Source organism: Danio rerio, chromosome 7, assembly GCF_049306965.1.
Source record: "Danio rerio strain Tuebingen ecotype United States chromosome 7, GRCz12tu, whole genome shotgun sequence".
In the NCBI taxonomy this organism is placed as follows: Eukaryota; Metazoa; Chordata; class Actinopteri; order Cypriniformes; family Danionidae; genus Danio; species Danio rerio.
In genome coordinates, this window is record NC_133182.1 from 24,756,693 (window position 1) to 24,770,120 (window position 13,428).

General features: G+C 37.8%; 1 protein-coding gene across 2 annotated transcripts in view; it reads left to right on the forward strand.

The window, feature by feature from the left end:
- The window catches only part of shroom4 (shroom family member 4), an 83,299-nt gene that overhangs the window by 41,003 nt on the left and 28,868 nt on the right, over window positions 1–13,428 (forward strand). For both annotated transcript variants that reach the window (XM_005172333.6, XM_068222593.2), the window contains exon 2: window positions 1,165–1,316. In XM_005172333.6, coding sequence (XP_005172390.1) covers window positions 1,165–1,316 — 152 coding nt within the window. The remainder of the gene's footprint in view (window positions 1–1,164; window positions 1,317–13,428) is intronic.

The following is a 13,428-nucleotide window of genomic DNA, read 5'->3' on the forward strand; positions in this document are numbered from 1 at the left end:
GACGTACAGCATTGGAGCAACAGGGTAAATAAATAAATAGTGACTCAATTTTCCTTCTTGTGGTGGCTGTCTCTTCAATACAGTACTATGTGATTTACAGTATATATTAGGCTTTAATGATTTCATGCTTTTATTTAGTCTTGCATCAATGTATGTGGCTTACTTTAATCCAAAGTGACATTTACATTCATGTGTTTCTTTGGAATCAAGCCCATGACCCAGTGATGTATTGTTCTCTGTCATGGAACAGCATAAAATAATGGAGTGAACTGCTTGCCAACTTTTTGGAAGAAGTACATCTGAATCTGTTTGATTTATTCACCATTTGGATGTAAATTGGCATGCAGCATATAAAAATGAAAACTGATTCGCGAGCTAGATTTAAGGATAAATTGTCAACACTTAAAAAACTCTCCAGGGCCAAATATGGGCCCCAGGCCCTGTAGTTTGAAACCCCTGGTCCTCAGTGTGATGGTTAGCTGCCGAAAGAGAAATGTGACTTCAGTTTGTAGCATTAGATCTGGGTTTTGATGGGAGGATTTGTGTAAAGAGAAATGGGTTTTATAACCTAAAGCCTAAAACTGAATCTACTGTGTTTAAATGTGTAATGAATGGTGTGCCAAACATGAAAGGTGAACGTTTATGTTGGAAGCAGAGGCTTGCATGTGCGTGACTGAGTGAAAGTGTGATTGTGTATGTTTTGACTGGGGTAATATTTTGTGTATGGGAATTACGTGGCTCTCAGAGCTGATCTTTGACTCTTTGTCCTATTTTATGTAGGAAGGCTCCCTAATGGAATAACTTGGTATTGTGTGTCTGTACGCGTGTTTGATGAATGGCTGTGAACTCTGTACATTTGCAACTTTGTATATATATTTGACTTCCGACCCGTCTGCCCCATGTTTTATAAAGAGGAAGTGGATATGAAATGAACAAGACTGTGTGTGTGAATGTGCTTATCTGTTATTTTTGTCAATGTGTGTGTTGTGCTTTTCTGATTTAAGCGTTTAACCTCTTTTAAGAAGAAAATCTGTATTATAAACAGGCCTATTATTGTTTTCCCAGAAGACCTCAGAAATGTTTTTCCTCTGTGGTTTTGTGTGGACATATGTGGGTCGGACATATTCAAACATGATGTTTAACCTTAAACTGTCTCTCCTATAGATAGAAGAGGGAGGAAAAGCAGCTCAGTGTAAGAAGTTGAGAGTGGGGGATGAACTGGTGAACATCAACGGCTCTGCTCTCTACGGCTCACGGCAAGAAGCTCTCATTCTCATCAAAGGTTCCTACAGGGTTCTGAAGATCATCGTCCGAAGGTAAGCAAACACACAAATGTGTACTGTAAGCTGATTCGAGGTGATGTAACATTTACTGTTGCTGATTTAGAATTGAAACATCTGTAAATTCAAGCAAGGACAATAAACGATGTACTTCTTGGTGTACAAATCTTCACTTAAAGATGCCATATAGAGGAATTACCAACCTACGTCACACATGACGCCACACGGGTTCCCAGTTGCAAAAAAGACAGGTTGCAATAGCAAACGTGTTGTGTTGTGTTGTGCGGTAGGTTGCCAAATCTGATAGAAAACTTAACTTTTACCGTACACCACACTGCTTTTAATGCCAACCGCAGATGTCTTTGGCTAAAAAGGAGCTGAATGTAGTGAGGACCTAATTAAAAATGCTTGACTCTGCAGTTCTTATTTCATATTAGGTAAGTTCCCGCTATGCTGAATCATACAAATTACTCGTTTTTGATTGCAGCAATGATTTCAGCAAAAACAGTTAAACATGGTGAATTAAACTGCGGACACTGAAAACTTTAAATGAAATGTAAAAGTGTAAGTTAACATACCCTGCCGTACAGGTGCAGTTTGCTGTCAGAATGCAGTTGTTTTGCTTGATGATTACTCAGGCCTTGTACAGTTCAGTTTTTTTCCCTTGTCTTTGGCTAGGCAGAACCTCAGTTTTTAGCACTACATAGTTTTAATTCTGGTAATCATGAAGCATAATTATTATTTAACTTCTCTCTTGTAAAATCACTTGGAGTTTTAATGAGATAGTTGTATATTTCGGGCTGGATGCTTGGCTATTTCATCTCATTTAATATCCATTTGGAGGGTGCTGTTACAAATGGACCTGTCAGATGAACACCGCTCATTTTAACGTTAAATTTGCAGAATCACTGTGCTCATCACTGGATGATGAGTTGTTATAATATGCTGAAAGCATTATGTAGATACTATATATAATATGTAATCAATATAACTTATTTCTAAGAAAACAACAAACTCTGAACCATATCGGATGCCATTTCCTTGCTGTTAATGCTAGCGCTCCTGTTTTTTTTTTTTGCAACCTCACTCCCGCATCCTGAATGTATACAAACTGGTAATTCATCTTTACTGCATTTCTTTAAGTAAAATTGTTTTATGATATCTACATTGTAGGTTTATGGCTTCTGTAAATTTAATACCAATACCAATAGATTCAGAAGGTCCATGATTGACCATACATGGCTCGTGTAGTGAATATTAATGAGCTCCACTCTTACAGAGACGTACACACACACACACACAGAGTATGATGTACGCTGAACAGGACAAATATAAACTGAATCAGAGTAATGTTAACCTATTTTGCTCACCTGATCTGTTGTGGTTAAAGGTGAAATTATAATTAAACTTGACAAAGGGGGTGATAGAGATGTATGGCTTTGTATTTTGAAGCTACAGTCAAAGAAAACTCATCCAGGAATTAAAATCAACCTCTGTATGAACAGGTGACAGTTGAGCTAAGTGATATGACACAATTCAGCACTCTACATATGTATGTTGAAACATGAGCATCAATAAACATCTTAAAGTATCAAAAGATATAACTAAACATACCTCATGCCTCTTCAGAGTGGAGACGAATGAATGTATAATCTGTAAATCTGGCTATTTGCATCTTGAGGCAAGTTTAAAACATGTCTCATGCTGTCGTTGCCCAGTAATGCATAGTAAACAATTTAGGGCTCATGTTTACAAAATAAAAGTCCCACATGCATAGTAAGTGAAATATATGCTTAAAATAACTAAGGGAGGAAAATTATTACTGTTATGTCACTAGAAAACATTTAGCTTATCAAACGCAGCCTAAGGTGGGCATATTAATTATCTCAGAGAGATTTTTTATGATCTCAGAGCTGCATATGAGTCATGTTCTCTTGATGACGTGGCAGCTCATCAGGTCTAAATGAATGACCTAAAGTCGGTGTACATGCAGATGATGAGGGTGTGAGTCTCATCATAATTTGTTTTGTCCTCTGATTAGGGTTTTACGCTCGTGGAATTTACATGAAAACGAGGAAACAGTGGTGTCTGAGACTCACAGTATGCCCATTTCCATATTTTTTTTATTATAGGGCACCTTTAAACGTGCAACTTTGTGAAACTTAGAAGCTTAAAATTTATAAAGTACAGTACAGCACATGCTTATTATCTGTTTCCACTGTCAAAGTATCAAAATAGTGACCTATAGACCTTTTCAATGTGGTCATGTCATTGGCCCTTGAACATTTCCTGCTTGTTATCACACTATTTCAAAACTGTAACTAGAGGCAATTTAATTATGACTTAATGTTAAAACGGCTATCCTAGCATTATTTATAAATGTGTCTCTTTTTGAATTCTTGGAAACTATAGAAATTAAAAATGTAAAACAGGAATTACGTTGGAACCATTGTTTTGGTTTACATCTCTCAAAATGGTCTATACCATACCAATTTTTAGGGACTTCCAATAGTGCGATACCAAAAAGAGTGGAGCTAGACATATTGCTGAACACTATTGGTTACAGAGAACCATCACTTTTGTGTACAACAAGCCTGGTATATGACTACACAGAAAGTTGGATTTTTTTAAGAAATAAACTAAAAAACCCTGAGTGTAGGAATGTACCATGCTCAAACAAAGCTTGCCGTCTTCTTGTCAAAAACAGCTATGTGTCAAGTAGCAAGAACAGGATCTGCTGTAGGTCCTCTTTGTTGTTTACGGGGCTGTTCACATGTTGTGTCTAAATTTGTGGAAAGTGTGGGGGTCATTACTTCCTCTTATCATTCATCTGCACTTACCATTAGTTCAATTCAATTCAATTCAGCTTTATTTGTATAGCGCTTTTACAAAGTCTACATTTGAATTAGGCATGGGCCAGTATAAGATGCTGATGGTATGATAACCTTGGATAAAAATATCACGGTATCACAGTATTGTGATCACTGCTCTAAAATAAGTTCTTTTTTAATGTCTGGGTAAAAAACTAAAATTTTGAACACAATATATTTTATTTTCAGAAAATATTTATAATATTTTAGAGCAGTAAACAGGCTGAATAATTCAAATGAGTCATTGACTTCTGCTGTCTTCATTAATATCAAAAACATTTTGATTTCTTTACAGGACATAAAAAACGTAAAAAAAAAATTACATATACCTTGGTATATGTAAATGGTATAACAGAACGTTTTAGCTGTTTTAAAATCTTGACTTTTCCAAACCAAAGGAGATTTTGAAACCAGTTATTGTCCCATGCAGATTTGAAATAATAGTAATAAATAAATTGAGTGTGCAAAAGAAGTGATATGTGAATGGCTCAAATGACTTTTTTCTTTGAGCGAGAATCAAATTGATCACAACAACATTCTGTCATACAACATGCGTACCAAATAAGGGTTCTGTTGGCAGTGGAAACTCATGTCTGATCAGAGAGACCTGACCTGAATCGTACTTTACGGTATTGTTTTAAACCGTACTCTCTTAATGGAAATTAGTCAACATTAAAACTGGCATTTTGATGTAGGTATGCACTTGCGGACACAAAATCATAGTTATTTTAACATATTTATCATTAGTAATTGATATTATTGGGTGAAATCCAGTCATTTCAATGGGAATTTAGCATCAGGTCAAAAGATTTCCCTTAAAAGATTAAGCATCAGGTTGAGTAACAGGTTTATCCTAATTCGCTTTGTTCAGCAACATGAAACTGTGTGGTACGAAAGTGACTTCAGTGTGAGCTTCATGATGAATTTTTGACAACAGACAATGTATTCGCCAAATCACTGATGTTAATGAAGTTTTGGTGCAATTTTGCAGACAATAACAGCTGATTTAGTTTCCCAGCATGGTGCTGGGTCATGGCTGGAAGGGCATCTGCCGCATAAAACATATGCCTGAATAGTTGGCAGTTTATTCCACTGTGGCGACCCCTAAAAATTCAAGGACTAAGCTGAAAGAAAATTAATGAATAAATAAAATCTGATTTATTTATTTATGTATATAAAGTTTTTACCTTTTAATGTTATACCACATGTTATACCACAGTGGAGATTTTAGACAGGAAAATGTGGGCACCAGAGAGATGGGAAGGATTGGCAAAGAACCTCGAGCCAGGAATCAAACTCGGGTCACCGTGAACACAGTAGTGCCATGTGTTGGTGCACTCACTACTAGGATATTGACGCAGACAAAAGTAACATTTTCCATTGCCTTGTACTTTAAAGATGCATGAAGCTCTGCTCACAAAAAAGTCATATTCTGAAGAACCAGTTTTTGTTGATGGTTATAGTCAGTTCACATGAACTGTTTAAAATCCATGTGGTGAATTTGAAAAGAAACTCTAGATTCATTGGTTAAAGTGGCCATATTTTGAAAACAAAACTGATATGTTAACACAGATAGACATACAAAAGGTCACAGTGATCAAATCAACAATTGTAGATGAAATAAATTCCTCACATGTTAAGGAATTTCACAGGAAGGTGAAAGAGTTCTACATAGATTTGACCTGAGGTTTGGTTTGTCATGGGATTTTACTGTGTTGACCATTAGAAATGTTTGTAAGGAAATTTTGTGTGAGCTTTAAACATCATGACACTGTTGTCAACAGTCAGTGTGTTTTTGTGTCTGTAAAATTAAGCGTTCATTTCTCTATTGTCACTGCACCTTTCAAGTCAAACTTTATTTTTACTTCTAAAGCATCATGCCTAGAAGATGTGACCTGGATATTCACTGTGGGAGAGCATCTGAACAGTGGCTAAATCCACCAGTAGCTTCTGATTATGTGTCTGTTGTTTATTTTAGCTGGCCTGATGCGAGCTGACGTCAGCAGAGTTTGGCAGACAAGCGAGGTTTGTCACCCATGACAGACCAAATTGACTGACACACCCTGTTTGACTCACTCAGTCGCCTGGTCTAGAATCAGATTTTCTGGTATTGACTTTACTCCCAGTTATTGTGAGGTAAATGCTTGAGCTGTGTCCAGGTCAGTTTTGATCTCTTCAGTGTAACCACATACTTACTTTGTGAATGTTCAGAGTATCATGTGCTAGTGCCTCACTGTGGCTGTTTGCAGAGGTGCAGATGAGGCGGTTAGCAAAACACGCTAACAAACATTTAAAGAATTTGACTGATGTATTCACGTGCAGCTTGTGATAAATGTTTACCTTTTACCGCTAGTTTTATGGAGTAAATGAGGTGCTGCGTGTGCGAGTGTGTGTGTGTTGTTGAGTCTGGTCTGGACGTCCAGTCGGCTGAGTCCAGCACATTCCAGTGTGTTGAGGCCTCGGTGCATTAGCAGCTAGCAGACAGCTGAGTGTACTGCGTCCCCCACTCCTCCCTCTTTCATCTTCTTTCTCTTCTCTCACTTATTTATACTGTCCTCCCTTCCTGCTGCTCTGTAAACCCACAGTCACCTCTCTTCATTTTTTTTTTCACCAACAGTCTCAGTCTTTTTCTAGCTCTTATAGGATCGTTCACTAGCTTATAAATGCTGTAACTTTATTCTCGTACATCTTATTGCTGTCTAATATTATTTTATATCCCTTCCAGTGTTGCCAGATATAGCTGACCTTTTCCAGCCCAAATTCTGTCCAAAACCTGCACAAAAACACCCAAAATATTAGATTATTATTTAATTTAATTTTAATTTACTTAAATGTTATTTTAAATAATCTGTTTATCAAAATTAACCTAGTTATTTAAACTGTCATAATTTTTTAACTTTACAGCAACCAACACCAGCAGTCACAGAACCACAACATGAAACACTGACCCCTCACCCACACACTGCGCTTATTGTTGTGTAGATTGCACTACTTATTAAGCCGCCAATCCACGGCACGCGACATTCGGACACGACTGTCAGAATTAGGCTTGGGCCGGTATAAGATTCTGACGGTATGATAACGTCAGAATAGACATTGTACCCCAAACTCGTGGGGAAATTGCATTTTGTTTTGTAACTGAAAATAAGGTTGATGTCAGAGCCAGACGTCTGTCCGACATCAGTGTCCAACATCCTACCTAAAATCAACATTGGTTTAAGATTTTGGTCACTTTACAATTTAACCTAAAATCCACCGAATATCAATGTCATTTGACGCCGTTATTAAACATCAAATTAGCGTTGTCCTTAGACACTGGCTAGACATTGAATTTTGGTCACCTGACCTCTCGACCTACATCTAAGCTAATATTAACATCTTATGATGTTGTGTGCCTGCTAGAATGTCAGGCTAAATAAATAAAATAAGTAATTTAATCAATAATTCTGCTGTCTATCACACATTATAATGTTGTGATTTATTTTTTAATATTAGTTAAAATTTTGCACCTAAAATAAATTCAATAACCTCACTGTCAAAGCTTTGCAATACTTGTATAACCTTATCGTGAAGCCTTTCGGTGGTTAAGAACTCTAATTCTTTCACTTCTGTGAGCTCGTTTGATCATTCTTGTCATTCTTCAACCTCATTGTCAAGCCTCTCGACATCCTCTAACCTCTTGACATTCTGTATTTATCTTATCTGTAGTATATAAACCAATTCAATATGTTGTTTATTTTCGTCCAACCGCTCACTCAAAAGATTCTCAAAACACAAGAATTCTCACGGGACTTTTTACAACAAAACATAACCTACTTGAGTGCACTTAAGGTATGAGATTTAGGGAACGGCAGTCTCAGACTTGCTTTTAGCCGAAGACAAATCTGAACTTTTAAACCTCCAGCTTTAGGATCCATCCAAACACCAACTCTGCAGAAGCTAGCCACAAAGTAAGAGGTTCAGGAGCGAGGGCTGCAGAGATGGAAAAAAAAAGTTCCTGCTCTTTTTACATCCGTTTATTTGGCGGCTAGTCAGAAATGCTACAGTCTTAGTGTTATTACCCTGCCTGTGGTCTCTCTCTTGCTGTGGTGGTTTTCTAGGCAGCACAGGCTAATCTATTTGTGTGTTTGTGTGTGTGTGTTGTAGTCACACAAGCAGGACTGTGCCGGAGGCTCATGAAGGGATCAGATTTGATTGTTGTTCAGATTGACTATAGCTATATATGTTGTCTATTTGCATGCAGCCTGTTTTTGTGTAATGCTAATGGGTTGGGGATTGGCTGGAATGCCTGTTTATTCATGCTTGGCAGTCTATCTAACATAGGCACATCCATCTCATTTGAGGCCGGCACAGCTGCCACCATGTTTTTAATCATGTGTCTACGTTATGATGAAATTGGAACTGTTGACCTCTCATAGTCACTGTTCCTCAGCTGTGTTTTTTGCAAGATGACGCATGATTACCCTTTAAAATCTACATTAGTGTATGTAGTTGTGTGAAAAAGGGATTGTTGAAGGAACGCTCCATCATTTTACTATTTTTCACACAACACACGTTACCATTTTTGAATCCACAATCTCTGGGTCTGACGGAAGCACTTTTAGCTTAGCATAGCACAAATAGGTTGTTTGCAGTCATGTGGTTCTGGTGACATGCGAAAATCAGATGGAGGGCAGGAAGTAAATAAAATGACAAACATAGGAAAAAGTCTGTATTTTAGCCATTTATACCATATGTCAAAGGAGATAAAAATAGAAAATAACCACAGATGTTGGGCATGATCCTCATATCTTGAAGAGGGCAGAGGTTTCTACTTAAATATATTTGCCTGTCATCAAGGCGGTAGTACTGTAATACTAGTAATACTGTATAAGCTATTACGTTCAGGGCTGAACATTAACACCTGTCAACCCACCAAATGTGGGTAGATTTCCCCTGTGGCGGGTTAGACAGCTACTGCCACTAGCCACTTTGGCTGGTTAAAAACAAATTTTTAAATTGTAGTTTTCTTAAAATCAGGGTACGACGATAAAGATGGCCCAATATGCATGTAAATGTGATCTTAAAATCGAGAACCAGCAAGAATGACAACACTAATTTTGTTTGCGGGAGCAAAAGAAAGTAGACATTTTTACGTTCTGATAGCGATTATTATGTTGAAGATTCAATTCCTGCCCTCTATCTGAATTTCACACGTCATCAATGACGTCATTTAAAACAACATATAATTGAATCGGTTTATGCCGAGTTCAGACTGCAGGATTTTCAAAGTAGTTGTGTCACAGATGTTTTCACACTGCATGACTATCTGGGCTAGCGTTTTGTCGCTGCTTTGTTTACACTGTAAGATGGATCGGCGACAGGGGCTTTCAAATTGCATGACTATACAATAGAAAGAATCGCCGACAACTTTGTCCAAACTACATCTCACAGCCAAAAACACGTAGTAGTATATCTTTTGTTACTAACTACATAAAAAGAAAGAAGCGTTTAATGGGGTAGAAAATGTACATATTTGCAATTTCTCCTCATCTTTCTTTTTTAACTTTCTGTATGAAACATCAAACAGACACAAATGCTCCTGTCAAATCTCCACTAGTTTTTCCTCCATTTCTTGGGTCCAAACAAACCGAAAATGAGCGCTTTTATCTTCTCCCTCAAATTCCCACTGGCCTGCAGGTACACACACACAAGTGGATGCAGATCTCTCGTTGGCTGTAGGCGATCACAGATGTTATTTTCAGTCAAAACTCATTTCACACGGCATGATTTGAATCGCCGATTCTCTCAGATCGCGTCTTTGATAGTTCCTACTGTGTGATTGTCATTAACGCGAACGGGCACCGATTTGCATGTGATTTCAGGCATTTGTTGCTGATTTCTCAAAACCTGTCGGCGAGTCAAAATCGGGGCTAAAATCATGCAGTCTGAACTCGGCATTAGTCGAATAGCATCTTGCTCAAGATGACCAAAAAGTTTAGATTTTATTTCCATATTTAAAGCTTTTCTGTTGTCACATCATGTACGACCACTGACAGAAATGGCTGACAGAATGTCTAGGTTGATTTGACTAGGAACTAAACTCTCATTCCGGCGTAACAATCAAGTAACTTTGCTGTACCCTGGCACCAGCACAAACAATGATATTACGCAGCATCTGAAAGTAGTCCTCAGTACCAAGCCCTACACACTGCACCACCAGTTAGATTCTGTGTATTCTTCTTGTGAATACAGACCAAATATTCTGCTTCATAAGAACTCAATGGATCTTGTAAATTTACGTTTGCCTGTATGTTTTTGTTAAGATTTATTTTTGTTTCTTTTTTCCCCTTAGGATTGAGATTCAGCCATTCAGCTAACCATTCAGATTTTGAAGGGGGTTCGAGTAGTCATCACTTTCGAGTTACAGTTTTTTTTTACTAGTTGCTGGAATTATTTTTAATAAAAAAACATATTTTTTACGCCTTTTACGCCTGCATGTTTTTTGAGTGTCTGTTGACTTGTATCTTATGAATCACCAGGAATGCTGTTTCAGTTGAAATAATATTGTATTGATAGAAAAAAAAAAATTTGTATATTACATGGCCTGTGGATAAGTAAAATAACCACAATCTCTTATTTATGGGTGAACTATCCCCTTAAGTATGAGTTAAGGTTTTGTAATTTTGTGTTTGTGAGTGTGTCTGTGAGCACATCTTTGGACGTCCCTAAAGGTCACATGCATCACGCAGGGCTCATTTCCAGCTCCATTTAAAGGCCATGGAATGTTTGACTATTCAGTTAGCACCATGATAGAGATGTTTGTTTGTGAGTGTGTTTAATGCCAGCCTCCATGCCGGTAATTAAAAATTGACCCAAAAGACTTACAGGGTGGGTTTTTTGAGCTAACCATACAGTGTGTAAATAATTTACTCTTAGTTTTTTTTAATCTAAAGACTTCTTTTGTTTTAAGCCCTTGTAAAATAAACTCTTCTTTATATCTGTTATGGTTGTAAATGAATACAAATCATATACATATGATATTATTCAAATGTTGCACATATTTTTGTGCTTTATTTTTAGCATATTTTAGCAAAATCATAAATATAAAGGTCTGTTTTATGTAGTAATGACGTTTATTTTTGTCGGTTTGTCAGAATTGGAGTGGTTGTGTCTTTGTCAATGGGAAGCTGCTCTGTACAGTTAAAGGATGTTTGTGGTATGTTGTGTCCAGACACACACTGTATGGTTTTCCTGTACACACACTTTCTATTGTTTAACCGCAGCTGTGGGGAAGGCTGATTTCATGCATTTCGTAACTTATCATAATTACAAATTAATTCAGCGTTTGCCTCTTCTCGTTTTCAGTTGCATAACTTTAAGTTATAATTACTAAAAGTATAAAAGAAAGTGTTGCAGTCGATCTGTTGTGTTTGTCTTAACTTGATGTACTCTGCCTTGAGGTGTGGTGCCCATCTTGCCACTGAGAACAGTGTGCTTCTCAAACTTCTGGATGTCTGGTTCCTCCCAGTTCCTACTCCCACTTCCTGTTACACACGCTGACTGTAATAGCAGCTTCAGGAGCTGGGCTGGGAACCATGGAATAGAAATGTTTATTTACAGCAAATGACCATTGTCAGGGGCGGAAGAACTGTTTTGAAATGCGGATTTTGTCCCTGGCTCTAGCCAAGGTCTGAACCGTTGGCCATATTTGGGTTGTAAACATATATGTTTTAAAAAAAAATCTGATTCGCACACATGCTCAGACTTTAAGGGAGGGCCCTTACAGGAAGGCCACGTGAGGGAGGGAAGTGTTGCTGTCTTGGCATATCCATCTGAATTTGTCGACGAATTAAAGTGATAGTTCACTTAAAAATGAAAATTACTAGTTCACTCACTCTTGACTTGTTACAAATTAGCTTGTTTTTTTCTTTCTATTGAACACATAAGAAGATATTATGAAGAGCGTTTTGGAAACTGGTATCTACTGACATCCAAATCAGAAAAAACAAATGCTATAGAAGTCAATGGTTACAGGTTTATAACATGCTTTAGTATATCTTCCTTTGTGTTTGACAGAACAAAAAGAACTCGACCTCTTTGGAACAAGACAAAAGTGAGTAAATGATGACAGAATTTTTATATTTTTAACACATTGGCACCTTTTGCCATAAAAATAATTTCATTTAATTATCCATTTACACTTACCAGCCACTTAATTAGGTACACCTTACAAGTTCTGGCTTGGATTGCCTTTTGCTTTCAGAATTGCCTTAATACTTTGACATAAATATTCCTCAGAGATTTTGGTCAATATTGACATAGTAGCATCATGCAGTTGCTGCAGATTTGTCAGCTGCACATCCATAATGTGAATCTACTGTTCCACCACATCCCAAAGTTGCTCTATTGGATTGATATCTGGTGACTGTGAAGGCCGTTTGAGCACAGTGAACTCATTGCCATGTTCAAGAAACCAGTCTGAGATGATTCACACTTTGACATGGTGTGTTATGATGCTGAAAGTAGCCATCAGAAGATGGGTACACTGTGATCACAAAGGGAGGGACATGGTTAGCAACAGTACTAAGGTAGGCTGTGGCATTGACACAATGCTCAGTTGGTAATAATGGGGCCAAAGCGTGCCAAGAAATGATCCCTCACACCATTACACCACCACCAGCAGCCTAAACCATTGATACAAGCGAGAATGAATCAATTTTTTCATGTTGTTAAAGCCAAATTCTGACCCTACCATTCGAATGTGGCAGCAGAAAACGAGACTCATCAGACCAGGCAACATTTTCCCAATGTTCTATCATCTAATTTTGGTGAGCCTGTGTGAATTGTAGCCTCAGTTTTCTGTTCTTAGCTGACAGTAGTGGCAGCTGGTGTGGTCTTCTGCTGCTGTAGCCCATTCGCCTCAAGGTTGCATTATTGTGCATTTAGAGATGCTCTTCTGCATACCTCGGTTTGTAACAAGTGGTTATTTTCAGTTACTGTTGCCTTTCTATTAGCTCAAACCAGTCTGGCCATTCTCCTCTAACCTCTGGCATCAACAAGGCATTTGCGCCCACAGAACTGCCGCTCACTGGATATTCTCTCTTTTTCAGAAAGTTCTCTGTAAACCCTAGAGATTATTGTGCATGAAAATTCCAGTAGATCAGCAGCTTCTGAAATAGTCAGACCAGCCCGTCTGGCACCAACAACCATGCCAAGTTCAAAGTCACTTAAATCACCTTTCTTCCTTATTCTGCAGATCGTCTTGACCATGTCTACATGTCTAAATGCATCGAGTT